The 24500-nt window shown below is 44.3% G+C and overlaps 1 protein-coding gene across 1 annotated transcript; it reads right to left on the bottom strand.

Annotated features, from left to right (window-relative positions):
* Positions 1-3912: 3912 nt before the first annotated feature.
* LOC131586985 (merlin-like) lies at positions 3913-24240 on the bottom strand. The gene is made up of 19 exons (XM_058854374.1): positions 24176-24240; positions 21110-21349; positions 19852-19969; positions 18104-18229; positions 17620-17742; positions 15129-15212; positions 14214-14282; positions 13919-14001; positions 13196-13271; positions 12626-12763; positions 10923-10997; positions 10478-10591; positions 9953-10075; positions 9232-9449; positions 8276-8378; positions 7493-7620; positions 6804-6954; positions 5911-6120; positions 3913-4963 (listed from the first exon to the last, which is right to left on the bottom strand). Exons 2-19 carry the CDS (start codon positions 21115-21117, stop codon positions 4928-4930), a joined length of 1983 nt encoding a protein of 660 aa, XP_058710357.1. The 5' UTR covers positions 21118-21349; positions 24176-24240; the 3' UTR covers positions 3913-4927.
* Positions 24241-24500: the final 260 nt, after the last annotated feature.

Below are 24500 nucleotides of genomic sequence, written 5' to 3'. Positions count from 1 at the left end.
AGCAAACTGCTCTCCTTCCCAGGAAAAGCACCAGATCCACCCACTCCCCTCCAGGAAAGGAGGTGGTTTCAGTGGTTGTGGGGTTTTGGGTTTTTTGCTTCACCCTAGAACTGGCTCAGCTCAACCCTTCAGTCTGGAACCACAGAATAACAGCACTTCTGCCAAATTTCCTCCAGAATATCCTTTTTGGGCACATCCACCTCTAACACCCCTCTTTCTGTGCCCTGAAGGAGCAGAGCTGAAGCAACCTCTGGTGGTGCAGGCACCCCCATTCCCTAAGCTGACCCCTTGTTGTTTCAGCTCCCCAGGGCTGAATTAATTCTGTGGTTCCAACCTTTTACTCTCCACACCCCCTGTGTGTGCCCATCCCAGCTCTCTGGCCTTGCTGCACATCCCCAGGGATGTGTCACCATCACTGCAGTCCTTTGGCACACCAAAGGATCATCAGGGGTTTCTATTTCTTTATTTCTCTCCTTTCGGTTTCCTCCACATCCTCATCTCTGATCAAGTCCCTCAGAGCTTCCTGGGCCACCTCACTGCTGAGTTGAAAGTTTTTTATAGCACTATTTTAAATTTTCAGGCTTTTTCTCTCGACTTCCCCTTTCTCTGGAATTTCTCTTTCGAATTTACTGGGAAAAAGTCTAATCCTGGGGTCTGCTTGGATCCCTTTCCTTTTCAACCACAGGATGTGGGACTGACTCACATTTTAGGGAGAATTACTTCTATCCCCCTCTGATCTGTGAATCCCAGTACCCACAGCATCCCTCCACTCCCAAATCCCAGCTAAAGCTGTCTCTCCAGACACTCTCTCCTGCTTTTCTCCCAGTTTTTCCCGCTGTGAATTCCCCAGCAGGACACGCTGTCAAACCTTTGCTTTGCTTTTAGGACCAAGCCAGGAGTAATGGTGACCATCAGCCCTTCCCCATCCTTTTCAGAGCCACTTTTTCCCTGCAGCCTCCATGGCTGGACCCTGCTGGGTGTAATTCAGCATGACAAAGCTTCCTCCTCCCAGGAGAGGCATCACTCCTGATTCAAAGTGCTTTTTGGTGTGAAAACTGCTTTTTACCCTGGGCTAAATGCCTCAGTGCAGACCCAGGGTGAGCTCCCCTGTGTGCCCACAGCCCCTCCAAAGAGCTGGCCCTGCTACCCCCAAAAATGCCTTGCAGGAAGGTGGGAAAGAGTCCAGAGAGTGCAGAGAACCAGAAATAACAGAACACAGGCAGGTTTTGCCTCTGGGCCTGCTTTTGCCCATAGAGCTGAGTGAAAAAACAGTGATTTTTTTTGCAAGCAAGGACTCAGGACAGCTGTCCCCACAGCAGGACTGTGTCCCCACCACCAAGAGCAGCAGGCTGGGGGCTCAGGTGACAATGACAAACTGCAGGTGCCAGCCTGGAGCTCCATGCACACTCCTGAGGCTGGGGCACAAGTGCCAGGGATGCTCTGGGAAGAACACAGCCCCCAGCAAATACCTTGGGTACAAAATCCAGCAGACCTCGGTGGCTCAGAGGGCACAGGGCTGGGGAGAAGCAGAGGGAACACGCCAGACACAGGAATTTCTGCAAGGAGGAAGAGGAAGGAGTTGGCTCTCTGGGTGATTCTGCAACAGGCAAGATGTGAACTCATCCTGCTGCTGGTCACCCAGAGCAGGAGAAGATCAGGATGACTCAGCCACATGTGTGATAGTGCCCAAATTCCAGGGCCAGGTCAACCCTGGATCAGCCAGGAGCTGAAAATCATCTGGATTTTGAGAGATGGGTCCCAGCAGAGGATGTGCTGTCCCCAAGGATTTGCTGCCTTCCATGGCTCAGGAGCAGCCTGAGGAGCTTCCCATCTACACAGTTCCCATCTAAGGGTTTCTGAGGGAAGGGAGAGGCCCGTGGGGTTAGAGCACGTGGTTTTTCAGAGAAATAGTGAAAGCAGGGCTGGGGAGACTCAACTTCCACTCACTGTGTCACTCTAGGAACAGACTTCCCCTCTCTCCAGGTGATCTCCCAGCACCTCCTCACTGCTGCAGGATTTTTTCTCCCATTTTTTCACTGTTTTGAGATGAGAACATCGTGTCCTTTCCAGCAGGAAAACAAAGGATGAGATTGTTCAGTGACTCCTGTGACCCATTCTCAGGCCTCTCACTCACCCTCTTTGCACTGCACACCACCATTCTTCCACGCTCTGCAAATTTAACAAATCCGTGCTTGTTTCAAGCAGCATTAATAAAAATATCACATAGCACCAGAGCTGTGGGGTTCCATACGCTGCTGGCAGTCAGGGGTGAAATCCACCCAGGCCATTACCACAGCCTGACAATGACAATGAGGTGTCAGAAACATCAGGGGATTGGGGTTTTTTTTGCAACTGGGGGAGCTGGCTCATCCCCACAGGACCGAGCTGCTCATGCAATCATCCCTTCCCAGAGCACACAGCTCACAGATTTTGAATCCCTGTCAAAAATGATGTCAGGTTCAACTCCAGGAAAAGCAGGAGCGAGTGCCTGCTAGTGTGGGAACACAGGACTTGGAAGAGATTCCCAAGGAGGGTTTCCCAGCCAGGTCTTCCCGAGCTGTTGCAGAGCAGCATTGCAGCACCATCTGCTGCCTGCTGCTCCAGGCAGCTGAGAAATTCCTCTCTCTTCAGGGTGACAAATCCTGCAGACACTGGTTAGAAAGTGGATTTGTCTTCTCTTGGGGCAAGTCAGGGCTCAGGCTCCTCAGACTGCCCTCAGCTGAAGCAGAGTCTCAGATCCTGTGGTCAATACTGCAGGTGAGTGCGAGCAGCAGAAGCACCAACTTACAAAACTTAATTGCTGCAAATATTTACTCAGGATTTAGGCAAATTAACACCCTGCTGGCACTTCTCTTTGCACTGGCCTCCCTGTGAGGGCACAGCACACCTGACTCCAAGTGTGGTTGTGCATTTCTCAAGCTCATCCCAGCTCCTCTTTCTCCACCTAAAAAACTCACATCAGATCCCAGCTCCTCTTTGACCACCTAAAAAGCTCCCAGCTCCTCTTTGTCCATCTAAAAAGGCTCACAGCAGATCCCATCTCCTCTTTCTCCACCTAAAAATCTCCCAGCTCCTCCTGCCCCATCCCAAAGCCTCAAACAGCCATCCCAGCCTGCAGGAACATGGTGCTGCACAGGAGCAATGCCCAGCAAGGACACAGCAGGTAAAGGCAGGTTTTATATTTCAGCTTGTCCTTTTCTTCACTGGGATTTACAGGACTAAAGAAATAAATCAAAGGTGCACATGGAGCAGGTCTCCTCACCCCGTGGTGCAGCTCAGACACAAGAGCAGAAGGAAGGCCCAGCACGTGTGAAGGATGAGGGTACAAGCTGAGCTGGCTGTGGGAAGACACATGCTAGAAGAAAAGAGGGAACAGGAAAAGAAGAACCAGGGGAATCCCAGTATTTCTCCTCACACTCAAATCCGAGAATGCCACATTCAAAGCTGCTGCAGCGTTTCCTGGCTAATACAGGAGACGGTTCACTGTCCCAAATCCTGGCCAATGCCCCCTCCCCAGCCTTGGGACCACGACAGCATCTGCCTCATCATTCTGGCATCTCCAACAGCTTCTCCCTCTCACACACACCAGGCTTCTGCAGACAGCTCAGAAATTGTGTATAACAGCCAATATTCTGCAAACATCTCGTGCCAGATTGAGCTGGGAGAGAATGAACTCAGCCCAAGCCACCCAGCCAAGGCAGCAAATGCTCCCAGGGCTGGGAGCAGCCAGGGCAGCCCTGCAGGGCACTCCTGTCCCTCTCCACAGGCAGCTGCCATCCCCCTCTGTGCTCAGCCTGCTGCAGATGTGTACAGAGGAGATCTGGGTGTTTGTTCTCCAAACTTGCCTCGTTAATGCTGGAGGAATATTGACACTACGCTCCCTTCAAAGCAAATGGAAATTGAAGCTTTTTATTGAACCTGTTTCTTTCTTTAATCTTAGCTGCTAGAACAAGACATTGAACATTACCATCCATCTTTACATCACACGTCACAAGTTCAGCTGGGCTCCTGCTTTATGTCATTAATGTTGTCTGCTTCCCCAGAAGTCCTCAGAGTGAAGTCTTATGGAGAAGCAGACACTCAAACACACACAAAACCAGAAAATGCAAGGGGGTTTTACTAATAAGGCAGGCACTTTGCTGCATGCACCTCTCCACCAGAAACGAGTCCCACTTTAGCAGACACCAACAGCATCTTTTGTCTTTGTCTAATTTGGGAGCTGTGTTGCACAGAAGTGGGAAGGCAGTTAATGTATGCAAAGTTTGCTCGAGCAGAAAGTGCTTGATCTAGTCAGGGACTGGAAGAACAGAAGCTTTGCATTCCAAACAAAGGATTCCCCCAGGAATGGGAGGTATTTGAAGATGTCCACTTCTGCATCTGGAATTAAAAGCTGAGATTTCTCACAGAGAAATGCAAATCAATTAAGTGAACCAAGAAATGTTTGGGGAGGAGAAGGAAAATATTTGGCAGGCAAACACTAAAACATCGAGCAGCTCTGTGGGAGTCGTGTCCCAGGGACTGGACCAAAACCATAATTAGTCTGTTGTGGAGATAAGCACCAAGCTTGTGTTCTGTTTTCTCATCCCAAACACCTCCTGGGCACTTGCTGCCTCACATGCTTCCTCCAGCAGCAGAGCTCTAGGTGTGTGAAACACCTCGGGGAGGAAGGGTTTTAGCAAAGTGTGAAGTGTTCCTTCCAAAGTGCACAAGTAGTAAACAACATTTCCTCCGGGTTTGAACTGCTCCCAGCCCCACTGGGGGCACGTGTGGCATTCCCAGCTGATGTCCCCTGCCTGGGAGCTGGATGGCAGCTCTGGATCCACACTGCCTTGTCTCTCACACCTGGCAGCAGCCAGAGCTGCCCAAGTGTCCCCACAGGGGTAAAAAGGCCACCAGTCCCACCAGGCTGGCAAGGAAACGAGGGGCTTCAAATGTAGATCACATCTGAGTCATGCTGCTGAACCTGCAGGCAAATCAAAGAGGGGGAATTAGTGCTGGCTTACAGTAATTCCCTTTGGTCTGAGTCTTCCTTTCCTCCAACTCTGGAGCCTTTTGCAAGATGCTCTGCAACAGCTTTTTCTTCCTTCTTTAAACAAATATAAACAACTCACCCCGAGTTTAGTCTTAAAAGTTGCTTCTGTTGTCTCAGAAAGAGCTGCTCCCTCAGCTGTGTCCTTTAGTTCTAAGCACACCAACCCTCAAGGAGGTATTGAATGTTGTATTCAGGAGCTTTTAATTGATCCTAAACCCCTCCAGTTTTGTTCAGATAAACCACAGCAAATCCATCAGACTTTCCTCATTGCCAATACCTTGCCCAATTAGCATTGCCTACAGACAGCTGATTTCCTTCCCCCTGTTCCAGACCACATTTCCTCACAGCTCTTCTTCATTCTCCAGTCCAGTGACATTTCAAAGCAGGTTTTTTTCCTCCTGACACCCAGCTCATTGCTCTTCAGGCCTCTTTGACAGGGAGCACATGGAAGAGAACGGAGCTGTTGGGAGCCTGGGTATTTATTTGTCTCTTCCTCCCTGCCTTTTAAAAGCAGAAGACAGGCACAGTATGTTTTAAGCTCTCTGTACCTGGGAGCACATTTCTCATTTCCAAGTCTGGCTGGTACAAATAAAATTTAACACAGATCCTCCTACTGTGTACAGACATCTCTGCTTCATTTACCAAGGCTTACAGCTTTGCACTCCTGCTTAGCTCAGAAGTGAGAAAAAACAGGCAGCCTGGAGTTATAAACACTCCCAAATGATGTGCCAGCACCAGGGGCTCCAAAATCCTGCAAAAGCCTTGCCAGCTGTGAGGCTGGGACAGAGCAGGACAAACCACGTCCCTACAGGCAGCCACCCTCTCTGAACTCTCAACTTTCAGGCAACATTTAGGAATTTACTTAGGAACCTGATTACCTTTATAATCTGTTTTCTGCTTCCTGTGCCCACACTGCTGGCAGCCAAGGAATTGGCTTGGGAAGATGATTTCTCCACGGGCACCGTGTGCTGAGTTTTGTTGGTGCAGGGCCAGCTGCTTGCAGTGTTTAACAAGTAAGCAGGGAAAGGTCTTTGAAGATTTGCATCCAATGAATCTCCAGTTTCGAAGGTTTTCATCCATGATGGGGCCTTTAAAAGAACACAGCACATGGAAATTTAATGCCCTCTCTGTATCAACACTCACTAAGCCAAAAAGAACATCGGATGAGTAGTCAGAAAATAAAGGCCATCTTTCCTCATCGTTTTTCAAGCCTCCCTTCTGTCTCTAAAAAACCATTGACTCAGAGCCACTTTTGCTACATGAGGAACAACCTGCAGACAAAGCCAGCCCTATTCCTGCCCCGCTTCAGGAAGAAGTTGAAGAGTTTATTTCAATAACAAGCAACTCATGACAAAAATCTGAGTCTAGTTCCTCATTGCCTTCAAAAAAAATTACACCAAGGCTTTTATGACTTTCAGCAACCACAAAGCACATGAAGGAGAATGTGATGCAAACTGTAAGAAACCACATTTAAATGTATTAGTCACAACAATTTCATTTGCTCCAAGACCTTAAACCCTGATTGTGATTTCATAATCTTAAAAAATACGATGATTATTTTTTGCTGATGTTCCTGGTATTCAGTGCAGGAAAAAGGCCTTAAGATTTTGTTTTGACATGAATTTTCCCCTAAAAGTGTTCATGTTTCTAATATTTTATCACCAAGGGTACTAAGGCTTGGACTAGAATACAGCAGCTCCCTTTGGCACATCCACACTGCTCCATTTTAGGGTTGATGCTGGAGAAAGGGGCAGGGATTTAGGGTTCTTACACTTCCTAAGGAGCGATCCAAGGAGCCCAGGACTTCATTCCAGTGACTGTAAAGCCCAGCCTGTTTTTCCTCCAGTTTCAGGGCATGAATTTCAGATTTCAGTTCTTTCAGTCGATCTTCGAATTTCCTGCTCTTTTCCAAGTAGTCCAGCCTGGATCCACACATTGCAGACAAAAAGTTTAGGGTGGCACAATTTAACCCAAGAACAGGTGTTTGTGGAAGGTGTTTGAGGAGAGTTGCTTTTCGTTTCATTTTATGTTTTGTAAATAAAATGAATTCTGGCAATGCCAGCCTGGCTCCCCTGACCCAGCCATAAGGGGTTTCATTTATTTCCTTTTTGCTGCCTAACTTTTTACCAAGCATTTCCTTCCAGACTAAAGGATGTCTGAGGGATCAGCTCCCAGCAATTCCACACTTTAGCACTAGAGGGAAACTTCTGTCCTCCCATATGCTGTGGGAAAAAGTGCTTTGTCCCTCCCCCAGAAAGAAGGTTCCAGATTTATCATGGCTTGATGCCACCAAAAACCCCTTCCCCTGTGTGAAAAGCCAGTCTGACACAGACATCACCCACACCAGCTCAGTAAAAGGCATCCTGCCACATGCACACCCCAAATTATTAAAAGATGAACTGTGATTCCCAAAGATTTCATTGCCTTTCTCATTCATCTGCACCACAGGCATGCTGGTACCTCTCTCTCTCTATCTCAAAGGACAGTCTCTTGAGGTCGATGTCCTTCAAATCCAGCTTGATGGATCCTTTGTCAAAGTTGGCATCTCTGCTGTCCCCTGGGGAGTACTGGGGGTACTTGGCCATGTGCTGGAAGAGGCAACACAAGCACTGTCAGCCAGCTCTGATGGACTGATTTGGGATTTATCTCCTCAGCTCTGCAAGAATGCCATGTTGAGCTATTTCCCAAGTTTCTGAGACACACAGATGTCTCCTGCAGCCCTTCCCCTGCACCCAGCTGAAGTCCACAACCCACAGATCCAAGAGCAGAGATTTATCCTGGCTGCAGTGTTTCTGTTCCAGCAGAGAATGGAAACCCAGCCTAGGCAGGGCTGGAGCAGAAGAGGGAGTTGGGCCACAGAAGTTCAGCAGTGCCTTCTCACTGGGGACATCTTCCCCTGCTTTGCCTAAAGACAGATGGATGTGCCAGGATGACACAGCTGGCTCAGCACAGCCATTTGTGCCACAAAAAACTGCCTGGCTGGAATGGCACCACAAGTTAGGCATGAAGGCAACACAGCCTCTGCTCCCTGAGTCCATCACCAGTTCTGGTTTTAACTTTTGCCTTGCCTTTCTCACCATCCTGAACAAACCCAACTTCCATCCTCACTGCACTGCTTTTCCACACCGCTTTGTCCCCCAGCTGGATGCAGCCATGGCAGCACTCAGCTTGATGGGGGCTATACAAATGTCAACACCTGAGTATCCCCGAAGATGAAGTGGTGCCCAGTGGAGCAGAACTTACAGGATAATTAAGCCTGGTTATGTCTAGGAGCTTCTGCTTCGCTTTGCGCTCGGCCTCCCGGGCTTCATGCAGGTCTTGTTTCAGGTGCTCGGCTTCCTTGGCTCTGGAAGAGAAACATCCTGAGGGGAGAGGCTGATGGTTTCCAACCAACACATGGATTTCAGAGCTCTCTAACTTCCAGAGAACAAGTCCACTGCTGTGGTATCTTTACACCAAGGCACTCGTGGGAGGATGCTCACATGGAGAACTGACCAGGCACAGCAGGACAGAGACCACAGACACTCCTGCACACAGTGGCTGAATTGACATGGTTTTCCTACCCCAAATTTCCATGGGCTCAGTTACAACCTGCTGATACAGATTCTGTCTCCAGGCCATCAGAGATCCTCCCTGAGGTGGGGAGAGCTTTCTCTTTATTTTGGCAAGCTTCTTGGCAGTATCCTAAAACAAGTAGAAGGATTTCTCAATAATAGGGTTAAAAATCCTCTGTCAACACTGGCTTGCTCTGCATGTTCAGGGAACATGCAAACACTCAGAGTGGTTCATATTCCACATGAGTTTACCTGGTTTTACACTTCTTAAAGATCTTAAAGATCTGAAAGGGAAACAAGAGACCATTCACTTGGCTAATTCACTAATGAATGAAAACAGCCTCATATCCCACAGTTATAAATTTAGATATGTAGCCAGTGCTCATTTGATAACACTAAACAGAAGATGCTTTTGGATTCTGGATCTTTCTTGCTAAATATCTCTACAGCTTTGCATCTGATCCTCTGTAAACTTGACCTGCAATACAACAGCATCCAGGTGGAATAAACAAGGCACAAGGAGGCTCAGACCCTCTGCAGTGCCACTTGAAGGAATAATGCCCCTGTCCTGGGCTTGGCTCTGAGGAAAGCAGCACTCTCTGCAGCCCAGCTGAGAGCACACAGTGCCAGGGAAGCCAACCCCACCTCCTGTCAGACTCCTTCACCAGCTTCACCGCGATCAGCTCTGCCTCCCGCATCTTCTGCTCCATCTGCCGCTTCTCCTCCTTGCTTTTCAGAGCTGTGATCTCCAGCCTCTGGCGTTCCTGCTCAGCCTCTGCAGCATTCTGGGCCAGCAGCTTGGCTTCCTCTTCTGCAATCTGGGCTTTCTCAGCCAGCAGCTCTGCTGCTTCCTGGGATCGGAGCTGAGGAGAAAGAATTTTCCTTAGTTCCTTGCCTAGAACCTACTAAATCACCCCTGCAGGCAGGCAGGAGACATCTTTTAGCAAGAGATCAAGTGATAAAATATTATTTCTTAAATAAAACTCAGACAATTTCAGGGTCTAATGTTCTTCTCTGCTCCAGAATTTCCTGTAAACCAGGAGAAAAATATCTACAAAGCAAGGAGAAAAATCTTACAGCTGGACAAAGCTGAAATCAGCTCCTTCAGTTGCCTCTTTCTCCCAGTTTCAACTCCAAGATTGTTTCCTGCCTCTTAGCCTGAAGAGAACACTGTGAGCCAAATGCAGGGAGGGAATGGCTCCCAGATCATGGCAGATCAGGGTTTTCCCAAGGATTCCTGCAAGCCCTTTCCACCAGTGATCAGAAACTCTCCAGCATTGTCTGAGCTACAATTCCTGTTGTCAAAAAATTCCTGCTTCCAAACCAACAAAGCCCATCAAGCACAAGAATATTCAGTTTAACTCACCAGGGCCTCATTGGCCTGCCTGGCTTCATCTTCCAGCTGGAAAAGGCGCCTTTCCAGCTCTTCTTTGGCTCTCTCAGCTTCTTCTCGAAGCTGCTTCTCCCTGGCCAGCCTCTGGTTCTCCATCTGGAAGCAGGATGAGCAATGGTTGGTGGGATTGCAGCAGAATCTCACCTGGGCCTGAGTGAAATGCATCAAATGCAGAAGGGGCTGCTCTCCAGCTGGGATGCTCAGCAGAGATGCTGAAGCTGCCTGAACTTTGCAGCTCTGAACTCCTCAGTCAGGCACTCCTGGTTATTTCAGACTGCTGGGAGAGCCCTTGGATTGATCTGTTCTGTGCCCCAAATCTTTGGGATCACCTCTCCACACAAACACCTCTGACCTCAGATGCCACAGAGCTGTTCCCACATCCAGTCCTGCTGCACCTCCTCACCTCCCACACACACATTGATGGAATACAGGAGCAGCAAGGGCACAGATAGAATAATAATCACCTTTTGCAACAACAGAGGAACAGGAAGAATCTACCTTTTTTCTAGCTTTTTCTTCCCTGGCTTGTGCTTTCATTTGCTGGATCTCTATGGAGTCCACTTTTCTCCTCCTCATGAATAGGTCGTGGTTTCCAATGCACAACTGGAAAATCTGGATGGGAAAGGCAAAACAAATGGGATTTTGATGGACTTGTGCCCCTGCCAGAGGGACAAAGAGGCCCATGCTGGCCTCACAGGACAATTTTGACTTCAGCATAAGCACTGGCAGCTCCAAGAAAATCAGCACCCAGGGCAGGCTCATAGCCAGGCACACAACAGTTCAGGTCAAGTTTGTAACAGGATGAGAAATTCCGTCTGTCCTTCACTCTGATCCCATTTTCCTGAATTATACAGGCTGATCTCAGCTGAGATCCCAAAATGACAATTTTGTTTACAAACAATCTTTCTCAGTCAGCTTTAAAACAGGAAAGCAGTTCACTCACCAGTTTGTTCACTTTGAGCTGAGAGGAAAAGAACTTGAAGACTTCTGCTTTTTTGTCAAGGGGTTTAATAGTTAACTACAAAGGCAAAAGGAAAAAAAAAAGAAAGGAAGCCCAGTGAGGAAGAAAATAAGTCGAAACTATTAAAACCAATGCAAACTCGAGCTCATCTCCACTTCTCTCTGGGGAAGCAGTGATTTATGCCACAAATAGAGGCAGAGTGATGTCAAACTGTTTTTCTCCATAGAATCAGGCTGTGTTGGAGGATCAACCCCCAGTGCCAGTGTGGATGGGGGTTTTCCTGATGCCACCTGTGCGCTGCCCACTGTCCCCAGAGCTCTGGAACAAGCCCTGGCTGAACCAGTCCTGGAGAACAGGACACAGCAGCAATCCCTAGAAGCAGGCATGGCCTGAAAGCCAGGGAAATGTCCAACACCTCTCAGAACAGCAACAATTGAAGGGGCAAGTAGATGTATCAAGGGCCTAAGGACTTGTTCTTTAGAGCAGCAGGTGAAAGTCCTGGAGACTTCCTCACTTTTTCAGTGCCAAGCTGTTCCCAGAGGACAGGCAGGGTTTTCCTGCTGCCAGCTCAGTGCTTCACTCCGTACCTTCTGCTCTGTTTGGCTACAGAACAAAATATGTTTTTATTTTAAGGCCCTGTTTTCTGTGCCTCAGAGGTTCCCTGGCAGTCTATTCCTCTAATTCATTTCCAAGGTAATTCCTGTATAATTCCAATAATTCCAGGGCATCTGAGTCACCAGGATCATAATGTCCTAGAGCTCCTTTCACCCTCTAGGTAATGACTGGCTGTCTTTTGAGGAGCAAGGCTGTGATGTGTCACTGAACAAAGTGAAGCTTAAACACAGGGCTGCCCAATTTCCCCCCAACAGGGAGTTAAAGCAGTTTATTCACAGATCTCAGGGGATGTTTGATGACATCAAAACAGTTTTGGAGGTAGCAAACCTGTAGTCCCCTCTGATTTAATGGACATGAGTCTAAAATCTCATCTCAGTTTCAGATCTCAATTTTCTGTGGGCCATTTTCCAAAAGGCCCAGAGAAAATGGAACAGGCTGTGCTGCCCTTTGGCTGACAAATTCCATGTATTCCAGTACCACTGTAGTTTGTTTTTTCTGATTATAGCCTTCCATGCAGCCCATCATTTGAACTGAAAATAAATTTTTCCCACTTCTTCACTTTCTAGAAGTAAAAGCTGGGTTTCACAGTGAAATTGCAGTGGTGGGGAATGAAATCATGTCCCAACAAACTGGCAGAAGTGAGGCAGAAAACCATTAATATCTCCCTGCATGTCTCCTCTTGCCACTGGGCTCCAAGCCTCAGCTTCTGCATGTGCAAACAGCATTAAGGTTTTATGGATCATGGAATTCCTGCTGGGATAACTGAGGAAACCAGGCACGGTGGCATTCATAATATCTGTCTTTTTCAGAGATCAACACATTTGTTTTGCAAAGGCCAAGCAGCAGGGAAGGAGCCAGAACAGTCAGAGCTCAGAGCAGCCTCGGGGAACCGAGGTTTCGAGCTCATCTGCAAGGCAGGGCTGTTATTTTTAGTTCTGTAACAAAGCTCCCCAGGATTTTCCCCTTCTCCCCCAAAATTATTTCAACAGAGGAAGCTTTCAGCCTGTTCCAAGAATCCCAGTCCACACCCATGCCCATGGAAAAAGAATAATATATCAAAGCCATCATACCTCTTTCTCACTACAGGAAATGTTTCTGATAGAGCTCCACTCAAAGGATTTATTGGGGGAGAACCTGTTATTAATGCTGTAGATATGAATACCTTTGGCATCAACTCCAAGCAGGAGATCTGTGTGGTTTTTATTTTGCTAAAAAAAAACCCAAGAGAGATCAGTAAATGCCGTTTTTGGTGATATTAAACAACCACAGACAAGAAACATGTATTTTAATATATTTATATTTATTTGTATTTGGGGAAATTGGTGTTTATATAAAGTATTATGAATGCTGTCATTGGCAATAATAAACTCTCGTTCTCTAGGCTGCTTATAGCAGCTCAAACTATTTTTCCTTCCTTTTCCATACCTGGAGTTACTCAAAACTTTTGTCAGGTTGTAAAATATTAATCTTAACTGTTTTATTCGCCTGCTCATTTAGCAGGCAAGAAAACCAAGTCAGAACAAAACCAGCAGCAGGGAAAAGCAGAAATCAGGAGTCCCAGTTCCAAACTCCCTGGAGGATTTTAAAAGGACAGCACCATTATCTGCAGCAAGTGAAAACTGCTAAAATAAGGCACTTACAGCAATTGGGAAATAATTGACACCATACATTTCCAAGTCTTGGGCAATTTTCAGGTAGTTCATCTCAGCTTCATCCCTGGAGAATAAAGCCATGATTATGAAATTCCTTTCCAGTCTTTCTCTCCAGGCTGACTCTCCATTTCTCACTTAGAAAAGAACAGGCAATCTGGCCCTTTTTACAAACTTACTTTAGTTTTGCCATCTTGCTCTCAATAATAGAAAAAAAGATAATAAAAGCAGCATCTGGACAGAATAAAGGCAGTAAAGTTGCACCTATTTCAAAAGATGACTCATGGATAGTGTAGTCTTCATTAAAATTCATTAAAAGTCTTATCCTTGTGTTAGTTTTGCCACTCCATGTCTTGGAAAACCATCCTTCCATTGTTTTCCATGAATATATTTCCTTCAGGAAATAGAGTTCATTGAGAAATGAGTCTTGGACAGAGCTTTTAGCCAAGGCCAAAGAATAGTGAGAATCTCTCTACCTACTTTTCTTCTCCTTTCAAGGTAAATCAGTAAATCTTGAGGGAAATATTCAATAAAAATAATGCTAAGAAGCCTCCAGAAGAGAGAGAAACAGAATCCAAATATTAGGAAAAGTTGCTTTTGGATGCTAACAGATCCTATTTATTGTTTAATTGGATTTCCAGATGGGCTGAATTACACTGAAGACAACAAATCCCATAAATAAATGTATGGGGTTTCCATGGAAAGGTTTCCTACCTGGCAATACCCCTGTGCTCAGCATACCAAGCAGTGATCTTCTCTTCCCACATCTCTGCTGTCAGCTGGTACTGCCTGAGCACCTGCAGGGGAAGGAAAGAGGTTGGACCCATGTGAAGATCCAAATCCAAGTTCTGCCTCTCTGAATGCAGAGCTGCAGTTCACAGCTTGGTCAATTTGCAGAGTTTTTAACGCTCTGATTAATCCCCAGCAATATCTGCAGGAGAAGATCCAAAGATTCTGCACTGCAAAGAGGAGATTCAAATATTTGATTTTGTATAAAATTAAGACTCACCCTTTTGGGTAACAGCTCATCATGGGCTAGAAAGCCTGGCTCATGGAAATTTGGGTCGTAGTCGCCATACTGTCCCAAAAAACAAGAAAAAAATAAATGTTTGTGTTTGTTAGAGGCAGAATGTTGAGGGAGTTGTTCCTTGCTTAGTTTGAAGTGAAAGCTTGAGGCAGATTTTATGTTGATTGCCCTGCACTCATCCCCTTATCTGAGCAGTGCATGGAAGATCTTTCCAGCCCCTGTGCCATGCAGATGGCTCCAACACAGCCACTGAGCCACTCACACATCAATCCCCAACCTGGAAAACCTTCAGTCATATCCTGGGAAACCTTCAGTCCCCATCCTGGAAAACCTTCAGTCCCCATCCTGGAAAACCTTCAGTCCCCACCTGGAAAACCTTCAGTCCCCATCCTGGGAAACCTTCAGTCCCCATCCTGGAAACCCCAGCTCTGAAGGAATCTCCCAGGAATTCTCCCTCTGAAGCAGAGGAATGGGAGCTGCTGCACAATTTAGCCCTGCTAAATTGTGTTCACCTAAATTGTGTAAGTTGGGCTCTTGGTGGCAAGAAAAGAACAGAGCTCTGACAAACACAAAAAAAAACTTTGTGTCCTCACATTGTGAGCTCTAGTTTGAGCACATTCTGCATCCATGATAATTTTTGAAACAACAGGAAATCATTCTAGCCTGGAGAAAGATTAAACTAAAATGTTAGACCCAAATAAATCCCCTAAATTGCAGAAGCATAGGAAAAAATCCTTGTTAGTAGCATTTAATGTTGGGGTTTTTTTCCTTGTAGCTCCCAGGATGACCAACTTTACCAGCAAATTTTAATCCTGCTGTGTTTTACACACCACCAGGCAGATGTGTTGGTTAAACCAGAAAAAAGTCAATTAAAAAAGAGCTTTTCTATGCACAAACCTTGGCCTGAACAGCATAAGAAGCCAGTAAAACTGTAGCTTCTGGTGAGCAATAGATTTCCTCATTCAGGATCTGCTTCTTAACCTAAAGCAACAGAAAAAGGGAGCAAGTTCAAGAAGCTCAAAGTCAGGACTTAAGTCAGGCTTGAAATGAAAGCAGACATGCCCAGACTATAACTTGGCACCAAATATCACCTTTAGGAATTAATAAGAGCAACAAGAAATTTGCATTCAGGAACACAGGAAGCCTTTAGTTAGCATTGCATTTAATGAGACCAAAAACGCCAGTCAGCTCCCTCCACACACTTACATAAGGAGTCCTATAAAAGAATACCCTATAAAACATCAATTTTATTGTCTGTGCTTCATTTCTTTTAACAATCTTCTTTTTTTTTTTTTTTTTATATGCCTGCTTTGGAAAAGTCAGCTTTGCATCACATTAGATATCAAATTTTAGATTGGGAGGGAGCTCTGGAGGTCAGGTCCAAGCAGAGCAGACTCAGGGCTGTGCAGCTGCCATATGAAAACCATCAGAGATGTTCTCCAGCGATCCAGAATGAGAGAATAAAGGAGACCCTCAAAAGAGAAGCTGAATAATAAACCATTTAATTTATTCATTTGCAATGGTCTAAGCACAATCAGAGCTAAAGAGTCTTTCAACATTCTTTTCATTTTAATAACCTGTGGTGCTACCAAGAGCAGAAGTGTAAAAGCTTGTAAGGTGTTGTTTGATTTTAAATCAGTTGTGCAATTTCTGTTTGAAAACCAAAAGAGGGAAGAGGAAATCAATCTTCCCAAATCCTCCTCTCAGGTGTATTTAGCTTAGGAACAAGCACAAGACAATGACAAAATTTTGCATAGCTCAGAGTCTTAGACATTTCCAAATAGAAAAATTACTTGATCTAGCACAAGTTCTGTTTACAAACACATCTCTGTAAGTGCTGGGAACTGAAATGAACCACCAAGAAAGTTTTGGCTTTTAAATTTAGTCCCTGGTGAGCACAATCAGTGAAGCTGAGTTACAGTGCAGGGAGCATTCTTTCTAAGCCGTTAAAATGGAAAGAATGAAAAGATTTTTCTTCCAATTTGGAAAGCTCCAGCTTTCATTCTCCATTGTGCAAATCATGCACCAGAATTTAGAACAATGTGGATAAATCCCCCATAAGTGTCACTGTTGTTTGGGTTTTTTTTTTCTTATCAGTTTTTACAAAGACTTTTTGTTAAACTTCATGAAGAAGCAAAAAATTACCTCATCCTTAAGCAGACAATATTTAGCTTTAGTCATTGACATTTATTCAGGCATTTATGCCACATTAATTTGCAAAGGTCTGAAGAGTCAGGAGAGCTGAAATCTTCAGGCATCCAGATGTCTGTACATGTTTTTCCTATTAGCATCCAGGTGTGAGCTGAAGTTCTTACAGTCAGGAAACTTTGCAAGTTCCAATTTGTTTCAGCCTTGTTTTTCTACTTTGGAATGAGAAGAATTTGCTAATTGCATATCTGCTAGTTAAGGCAGGTTCAAGGAGAAAAGAAAAAAAAAAAAAGTGGAAAAATCAAGATTAAAAGAGTAGGAAAAGAGTTCTGCTGTTCTCATTCCTTTCCAAAATTACCTGAAGAAATAAATTGTCATGTGCTTAAAGGTTCTGGATGAAGTCCTGGTGGGTTTATGCACCAGAGCTGCAGCATTTCCCCATTATTTCATTAGCACATCTTCCTCAGGGGAAAAGGGAATTTACTGGGTTTATTTCCAGCTGCAGACTTTATAACCCAGCTACCTGCACAGACACATCCTGCTGGAATAAAGCAACATTCCAGAGGCTGAAACTTCCAGAGGGACTCCACAGCAACCCAGGAGAGAAGCTGGATGTCCCAGACATTGCAAGTGACCATCCCAAACTCAGCTGTGAAACTTTTCCTGGTTGATCCATCTTAATTTTTGATAAAGCTCCAAAAATGTTCTCCTTCGTCTGCTTTTTGATGGAGTTCAAATGGTGTCTGCTGCTCTGCTCCTCTTAAGCCTTGCCAGGTGAACAAACCTGGATTTCAGAATGCCTATCAAATTCCATGATCTTTTATCCCTACAATCCAAAATGAAGGTTTAGGGAGTCCTTGTTTTAGAGGTTTTGCCCTCCAGCACAAGGCCTCCCCAAAAGTCTCACAGTTCCTCCAGAAGTTTCAGCTTTGCATTAATTTCTATTTTTTTAAACACATATTAAGGAGCAAAACAAGCCTGGAATGTTCAGGTTTGGAATTATCCCCCAAACTGCTGGGTGCTGTCACGAAAACCTGCAGAAGATGAAACATTCAGCTCACCTGGACAGAAACCCACAGCAGGCAGGAGAGATGTTTCCATTTCATAAAAATAATGTCTACAAAGTTCTTGATACAGCTGAAGCAAGCAAAATTATCCTGAGCTGCCAACAAGATCAAAGACAATGCAAAAGGACTGGGGGAAATACAGAAGGAATTCATGGTTCAAAACTGTTCCTGACCTGAAGGAAGAATAAATGCTGGGTAATTTCCTGTAAGAGTTCCTCTTCTACCTTCTCTGGGTAGAATTTAGCCAAAAAATGGAAGCTAATGGGATCTTCTTTGGGGATTTCTTGATCTAAAACCTGTTTACAGATAAAATAAAATCAAATCAGCAGCAAAAAGGATACATGAGTGTCTCACGGTAATATTCCCAAGGAAAATCAGAAAGCAGCCAATAATCCACTTAGAGCAGGCTTCCCATGTTTTAGAGGGAAGGGTAATTCTGAGCTTTAATCTAACAGCAATCAGTGGTGATTAGTCTGGGATGCTCCAGGTCAAATGGGATAGAAGCAATCAGAGCAAATAATCCTATTTTCGCCTTCAAAAAAAGCTACCATGTCAAATTCAGAGTTGTCATGGAACACATCCCTTTAGCTCCTGTGCTGCAGAAAGTCAATATTTATGGAGTAAATAATTAGTTGCCACCCGTTTTGTCTCCTGTACCTTTTTGTCCATCTTTAACCAGGTGCACATTCCTTTAATTGTGTACTGCAAGCCAAAGAACCAAGTCTCCCTTAAACCAAGGGCTCGGCACACCAGGTCAAACAAATCCTTTCCCTTCCACTTCATCTGAAAGAGAGAAAAATCAAGAAAATCATGTATATCCTAAATGAATTCACTCCTTTTTAGCCCTTTCTCTTATGAAATCTTATTTCACCATTAGGTTTTTAATGAAATGTTCTTGCAGCTGTGTCAGAGTTGCTGTGTTCCACCTCTTCTCCTTCTCCAGACACATCCAGAGAGCAGCTGGACTCATTTAACCACCGAGCACTTGAGGAACGAGGATTGTACCGTTGATTTCCTGGGATGTGGCAAATCTCTATTAATATTTATCCAAAATTTTGACTCAATGGTTTATACAAATTGGAGAGACTGAGAGAAAGCCAGGGGAAATCAAATCAGGACGTGGGGTAGGAATGGTGAACAATGAGAGCAGATCCACCTTTCACACCCCTCAGGTATTTCAGTGGCACCAGGCCAAGCCTTTACCCCACTCTGATTTAAATGAGTTTTCCTAAATGTTTTCATTTCAATTTAGCAGCCACAGAGAGCAAACTTTGATTCAAGGTCCCAAATTCCCACACATCTGATGCCTTGTTTCTTCCACCAAAGAGGCTGCTCATCTGTTTCTTCTATTTGACCACATTCCAGAAAGGTGATTTTATTTAATTGCTAAAACTTAAAACTGAATGGTAAAAAAAAAAAAAGTGAACTTTTAGGCAGTATTTGAGTGGAAAGCTGGAAATCATCCCAGCAAAAGAGCAATGTCTGGGGAAAAAAGAGAGGTAGCAAAAGAAGGAATACACGATTTGTTAACAAGGACTCTGATCTCTAAATTAAATTTTCTAAATCCTTTATTTTCACAGCACTGCCTGCAAGTATTCCAGAGCAGTAAGTCATACAAGATTTATCTATTCTGTTTCTGAAGGACCTAATAAAATACATTAAATGGCTCACAGAACAGTCAGGTCTCAGTAAAACTGCCAGTCCCATTGGAACTGAGTTTTTTAACTCCCCAAAATACCTGTGTGCCTTGTTTTTGCTGGATGATTAGGAATTAATTAAGCAGGGACAGTTCTGTCCCTTCAATAGTGCAGCCCAATTTATTTAGCTATTGATCATTTATTTTTTCTCTACTCATGATTTCCCCAATCAATTTATCAGATAGCCATAATTAATAGAACTGCCAGCTTTTCCATCAATCCTTTTTTTCTCTCCTGCCCAGAGATCCAAACACCCACTGCAGGTAAAGAACTGAAATGGTAAATTGGAAAAGAATGTCCCAGATCAACAAAAGTACCAGTTTATAAATTATTTTATAAGCAACACCTTAGCACCAGCTCTGACCAGTTTATCCAAGATAGAAGTGTCCTAAAGAGTTGTGTCAGTTCCAAAAAAAAAAAAAATAATTTCATGGAGAAGTAGGAATCCCTACAAACATTTGGAATGATTTTGAAGAAAGCAGGTTTAGTGTAGATTTAGCTGTGTCAGTCAAATGGATTTCATGCAAACAGCTTTAAATTCTGAAGAGAATTTAGAGAAGAACAACACCTGAGATTAAATAATCCATTATTTATAAAAACAACAGATCAGTTTTAAGACCATCCACGAGTTGATCATCTGAATTTTTCAAATCTCTTGCTAATACCAAGGGCACATCCCAACTCTCCAGCATTTGCTGACTCTCTCACCTCACAGCTGAACTCCATCTCAGCATCCACTGTTATAATTCTGACTTTAAAAGTCTTTGGCTGTTTCTTCTTCAGGCCTCGGATGGACATATTTTTCAGCTGATGAGGGCAGCCACACCTGAAATCAAACATCGAGGGATGGAAATTCAGCAGCATTTTCTTGGTTAGATTCCAAAGTAGGATGAGTCCAAACATGCAGAATAAATACCTTTAGAGATGCATTTTTTGTGTCTAATAGGGATGTTGAAAGAAAAACTTTTAAAATTAGCTTGCCCCTTTAAGCTGCTCAGGAAATGTTATTGCTGTCTTTTCTCAGATTTTGCCTATTACAAATAAAATTCTCTTTCTCAAGGGTCTCTGCAGCATCTCCACTCAGTAGAACACGAGAAAATGCAGCTGAACTTTATGATGTCAAATCCAACACAATCCTTTTCCATCAGTTATGGCTCCTTCAGCAACCAAGCTATTGGATTTCTTTATAACATGAGAATTTAACTCCCTGAAATTATATAAATACCAAGAATATACGCATTGAAATTCAGCTGAATTTACCACATTCTCTTGTGCTACTAACTCATGATGATAAAAGTTATTTAGAACAGGAATTTTCCCTGTGAAGTTCCTGTGAAATTAATTTAATTTTGCAGAAGCTGACAGAAAATTCCATCAGAAATCTTCTATTCTAAATGTAATCACCTCTTTCCACTCAAAAAACTGAGGAGATGCTGTTTCCACAGGCACAAGGGTTTCGTGGAAACCAAATATTGAAAGCTGGAGTTAAATGATGGTGTGGATCTGCTCCAGGCAGTTCACAGGCACTTCTTTCTGAGCACAGGAAATCAGCCTGTAAAGGTTTTTGCTACTTTTTACTTTATAAAATTAACAGGTCAAACTTGTATAATGCAGTGAGAATCTGTGAACTGTACAGGGCAAGAGACTCAGGCATTCCTGCTTTCCTGCAATCTAAGACTATTACAGTGTGGCAAAATTCCAATCTCTCCTTGAGGAATTCCAAAATAAAGCTCCAGTTTTAACTGAAAATTTCCATTTGCCTGCACTTTCCAGGATTTTACAAAATATTTTGCTCTTTTTTTTTTCTGCTGAGCTCCAAATTGGCTTGCAAATGTAATGATTTTCCACTTACTTTGTGCCCCTCACCCACAAATTTTCAACAGTTAAATAGGAGGTGAAATAGATTTGGAAGTTTTTCTTTACAGATTACAGGGAATTTGAGGCAGGGAACAGATAAAATAGTTACCAAATCATAGGGACATCAGAGGCAGAGCCGAGAACGAGTGATTGAGACAACTCAGAGTGGGGAAGATGAGCTCAGGAGGAAATTCATCCTTCTGACACCACTGGGACCAGTTTGGGGAGTCCTCTGCCTCCAGTGGCTCTGGTGGAGCTTCTGTCCTGTTTGGGGTTGGGGCACCACTGCTGGAGCTGGGAAGACAACTGGAGAGAGTCCAAAGGAGAGGTCCAAGGGCTAGAAAATCATCTGTGGTAAGGTGAAAGCACTGGTTAGAACAGAGAAAGGCTGAGTGGCAAGACAGTGTAATAATGGCTGCTCTTCAGGACAAGGAATAACAGGCTTAATGCAGCTGCAGACTGAGGAAAAATCAGGAATAATCAGGATATTACGGTGCTGGAAAAACACAGGGTGACACTTCTCGTTCTGAACTTCCCCCAAAACAATGTGACAGCATTGTCCTCGAGACTGGAGGGACCTAAACCCCCAAAGGACTCCCCTCATGCTGGTCCCTTCTGGCAGCACCCACCACCAGCCCAGGAGAGGCCACACCACCAAAAACCAGAGAAATCCAAGGAATGGCACATGCAGAACCCAAATCCCACCACCCCCAGGGTACCTTTCTCCCCAGGGATTGTATTTTAGAGTGAAAACCAGATCTTGCCACAACCTTTCCTCTGTAATTCAGGCAGCTCAGTTCACCCAACTGAGCAGAGCTCAGGTCCTTTCTACTCAGCACAGCAGAGTTTTCAATAAAGGAAAAAGGGAATATTGAAAACTCCCAAAATTACCACAGCAATACTGACAGGGAGAACATCTTGTGAGGGCATCCAAACCAGCAGCATACTACCACAGACATTTTTTGATCTCTAATCTGCAAAATTAAATTTTAACCTGTTGCATTCCAAAGCTCTTTTCCATCCAGTTTTCCTCAGAACTGTAAATAGTTGTGCCATTGGACACAGCATTTATAGCCTGAGAACTACAGATTTCGACACAAAACTGGAGATAGTTTTATTAGTTTCTAGAAGAAACATCAATGGCTGAAAACTAAGGAGAAAAAAAGCTTCATAATTCATTTTTAATATGTAACCTGAAACAGCGAGCTGAGTTAAACAGGAACTTGGAGTTAGGGCCAGTACAGAACATTCTCAGAGTTTCATATGGAAAATTCTGAACAGATAAAATTGAGCAGCTGGAGAAAAATGTACTAATTTTCTCAAAATATGAGAAAAATACCAGAGCTTTTCACTTGGACTTTGAAGTTATTTCTTTTTTCTTATATAACCAGGTTGAAACGACAATATAATTTGTTCAACATTTCCAATAGCATTTTTTTTTTGTTCTTTCCAGAATTTTTATTCCATGGAAAAGTACATTCTGACTCACAGCAAAAAGACATTTTTGAATATCAAATTTTCCCCAGAAAAGTAAACTGCATTTTAATCAATAGCACTGGTAAAGAAATTGGAAAGAGTTTTCACGCTGAATAGCTGAAAGGAATGTCAGATCCTGACGACAGAAGCAAGAGCACTTAGCAGACAAGACTTTACAAAAAAAAAAAAGCTTTTTCATGTAAGAGAAATCTTGCTAAAAAAAAAAAAAAAAGACAAACTGGGTTTGCAATTTTTTTTTGTAAATGCAAAAGCAATCCCTCCCCAAGATCCCTGCTGACAACAGCCTTTAATTGGGAATCAAGCGCTCCAAGGCAGAGTTCCTGACACCCAGCTCCAGTGATTTATTCCTACAGGTGCCACAGAGATCCAGAAGAAGCAAAATGTGATTGATCAGAGCATGAACACAAAATAGGTCAGGGTGATAAAAGATTCCTGGCCAGCCAGAATCTGGGAACAGAGAGTTCAGGAGCTGGGAACAAGCACAGGGAGATGATAAAAGCTTGGTGTGGGGAGGGGAACTGAAAGGCAGCGATGGGGAATAAAATGTGAAGGAACAAAACAGCCCCAACTCTCTGTTCGTGCCTAAAATGAAAGGAGGGACAGCCAGCAGCTCTGGATTTGATTGTTCTCCATCCTGGACAATGAGAAAGCAGGAGCAAAGCGTGGGGGTGCAGTGGGAACTGGGAAGAGCAGGAAGAACTGGCCAGGTGAGTGTTGCAGCAGCGATGCTCATCTGTGCCACAACACAGCTTTGATCCACGTGGGGAGGAACCCACTCAGCACAAACCACTCACTCACAGGCAATCGGGGAGAAAAAAGTGAAATCAGCATCACCGCACACACACCGAGCTCTGTAAATCCACCAGAACTCAGCACCTTGTAGACAAACACCTCAAGGAACAAGCTGCCCCAGAGTGAGACTGTGATTTATCCCCGGTTTAGCATTTCCAAGGTGAATGGATGGGGTTTTGCAGGATTCTCCACGGTGTGTAAAAACTTCCCTCCACGTGGCACCGGCTCTCACTGACAGCTGTCACCACCCACCACACTTGGGTGGCCACGCTGGGGTGAAAAATCAAGTTTTCACGCACACACAAAATTCAGCAGCACTTGTTAAGGTGAGAACTCGGGTGCAGACAAGCAAAGAATTAATGGCAATTGAGACCCCTCTCTTACACCCCCAAAATGAATCTGCCCTTAGGGATCAGCATCGTCCTTACAGGAGCTGGAAATACAAAACCTTTGGGAGGGCGATGAGGATTCAAGAGACAAGGTTTGGGAATTACTTTAAGAGCCACCAACAGAAGATGCTTGAAGCATCCACTGCAAAAGCACATTAACACAGCCACTACTACAGTTTGAAAGAGTGTCATCGCTGAAATATTTACTGCAACTCCGAGTGGCAAATTCCCCTGACTCATTATGTTTCTCCCAGTTCCTGAATTTCCATACTCCAGCTCAGGAATTAATGCAAGCGATTTGAATGCAGACAACACAGGCGAGCGTCGTGGGCTTTTTGTGCAGTTGTTGACTCACGCTCCTGCCTGTGCTCCCTGCCCGAGGAACAATTTAAGCAAAGAATTCACTGCTTTAAAATGGGTCAGCAAGATAAAGGGTTTTCTTACCCCTCACTCTAAAAAGAAGTTATCTAAAGTCACCAGTTGGAATCAAGACTTACCTCACAGATCCTTTTTTGAATGACGATAAGAAGGGGGGGGAAAAAAACCCCTTTTAATTCAAAAACTCCGTATTTTCCCCGCAGACATCAATATCCAGCCCTCACAAGTTCTGCCACTGAGAATAAAATCCAAGAACAACTTTTCTACTTGATCCCCTTCCCTTTGTTTCCATGAACTGCAGCATGTTAGCGCCCTCTGAAAAATCAAAGGATTGCTTTCCCAGGTGATAGGAACGGCTCTTAACCATTTCCTGCCTGCACCAGGGCTCCTCCCAACTTCCCTGCTCTGAAATTCAAGTAACCAGGCACTAAAATAAGAGCAACC

The sequence above is a fragment of the Poecile atricapillus genome, chromosome 21 (assembly GCF_030490865.1).
Source record: "Poecile atricapillus isolate bPoeAtr1 chromosome 21, bPoeAtr1.hap1, whole genome shotgun sequence".
NCBI lineage: Eukaryota > Metazoa > Chordata > Aves > Passeriformes > Paridae > Poecile > Poecile atricapillus.
The sequence above is the reverse complement of the archived record's forward strand: the minus strand, read 5'-3'. Positions and strand labels throughout refer to the sequence as shown.

What these genes read in the sequence shown, in the direction of transcription:
- LOC131586985 (XM_058854374.1), bottom strand. An exon ending in GAGCACAGGGGTATTGCCAG is followed by an intron (nt 13,272 to 13,918) that starts GTAGGAAACCTT and finishes TTTATTCTCCAG; the next exon opens with GGATGAAGCTGAGATGAACT. An exon ending in GTGAAGGAGTCTGACAGGAG is followed by an intron (nt 8,379 to 9,231) that starts GTGGGGTTGGCT and finishes TTTCTCTTCCAG; the next exon opens with AGCCAAGGAAGCCGAGCACC.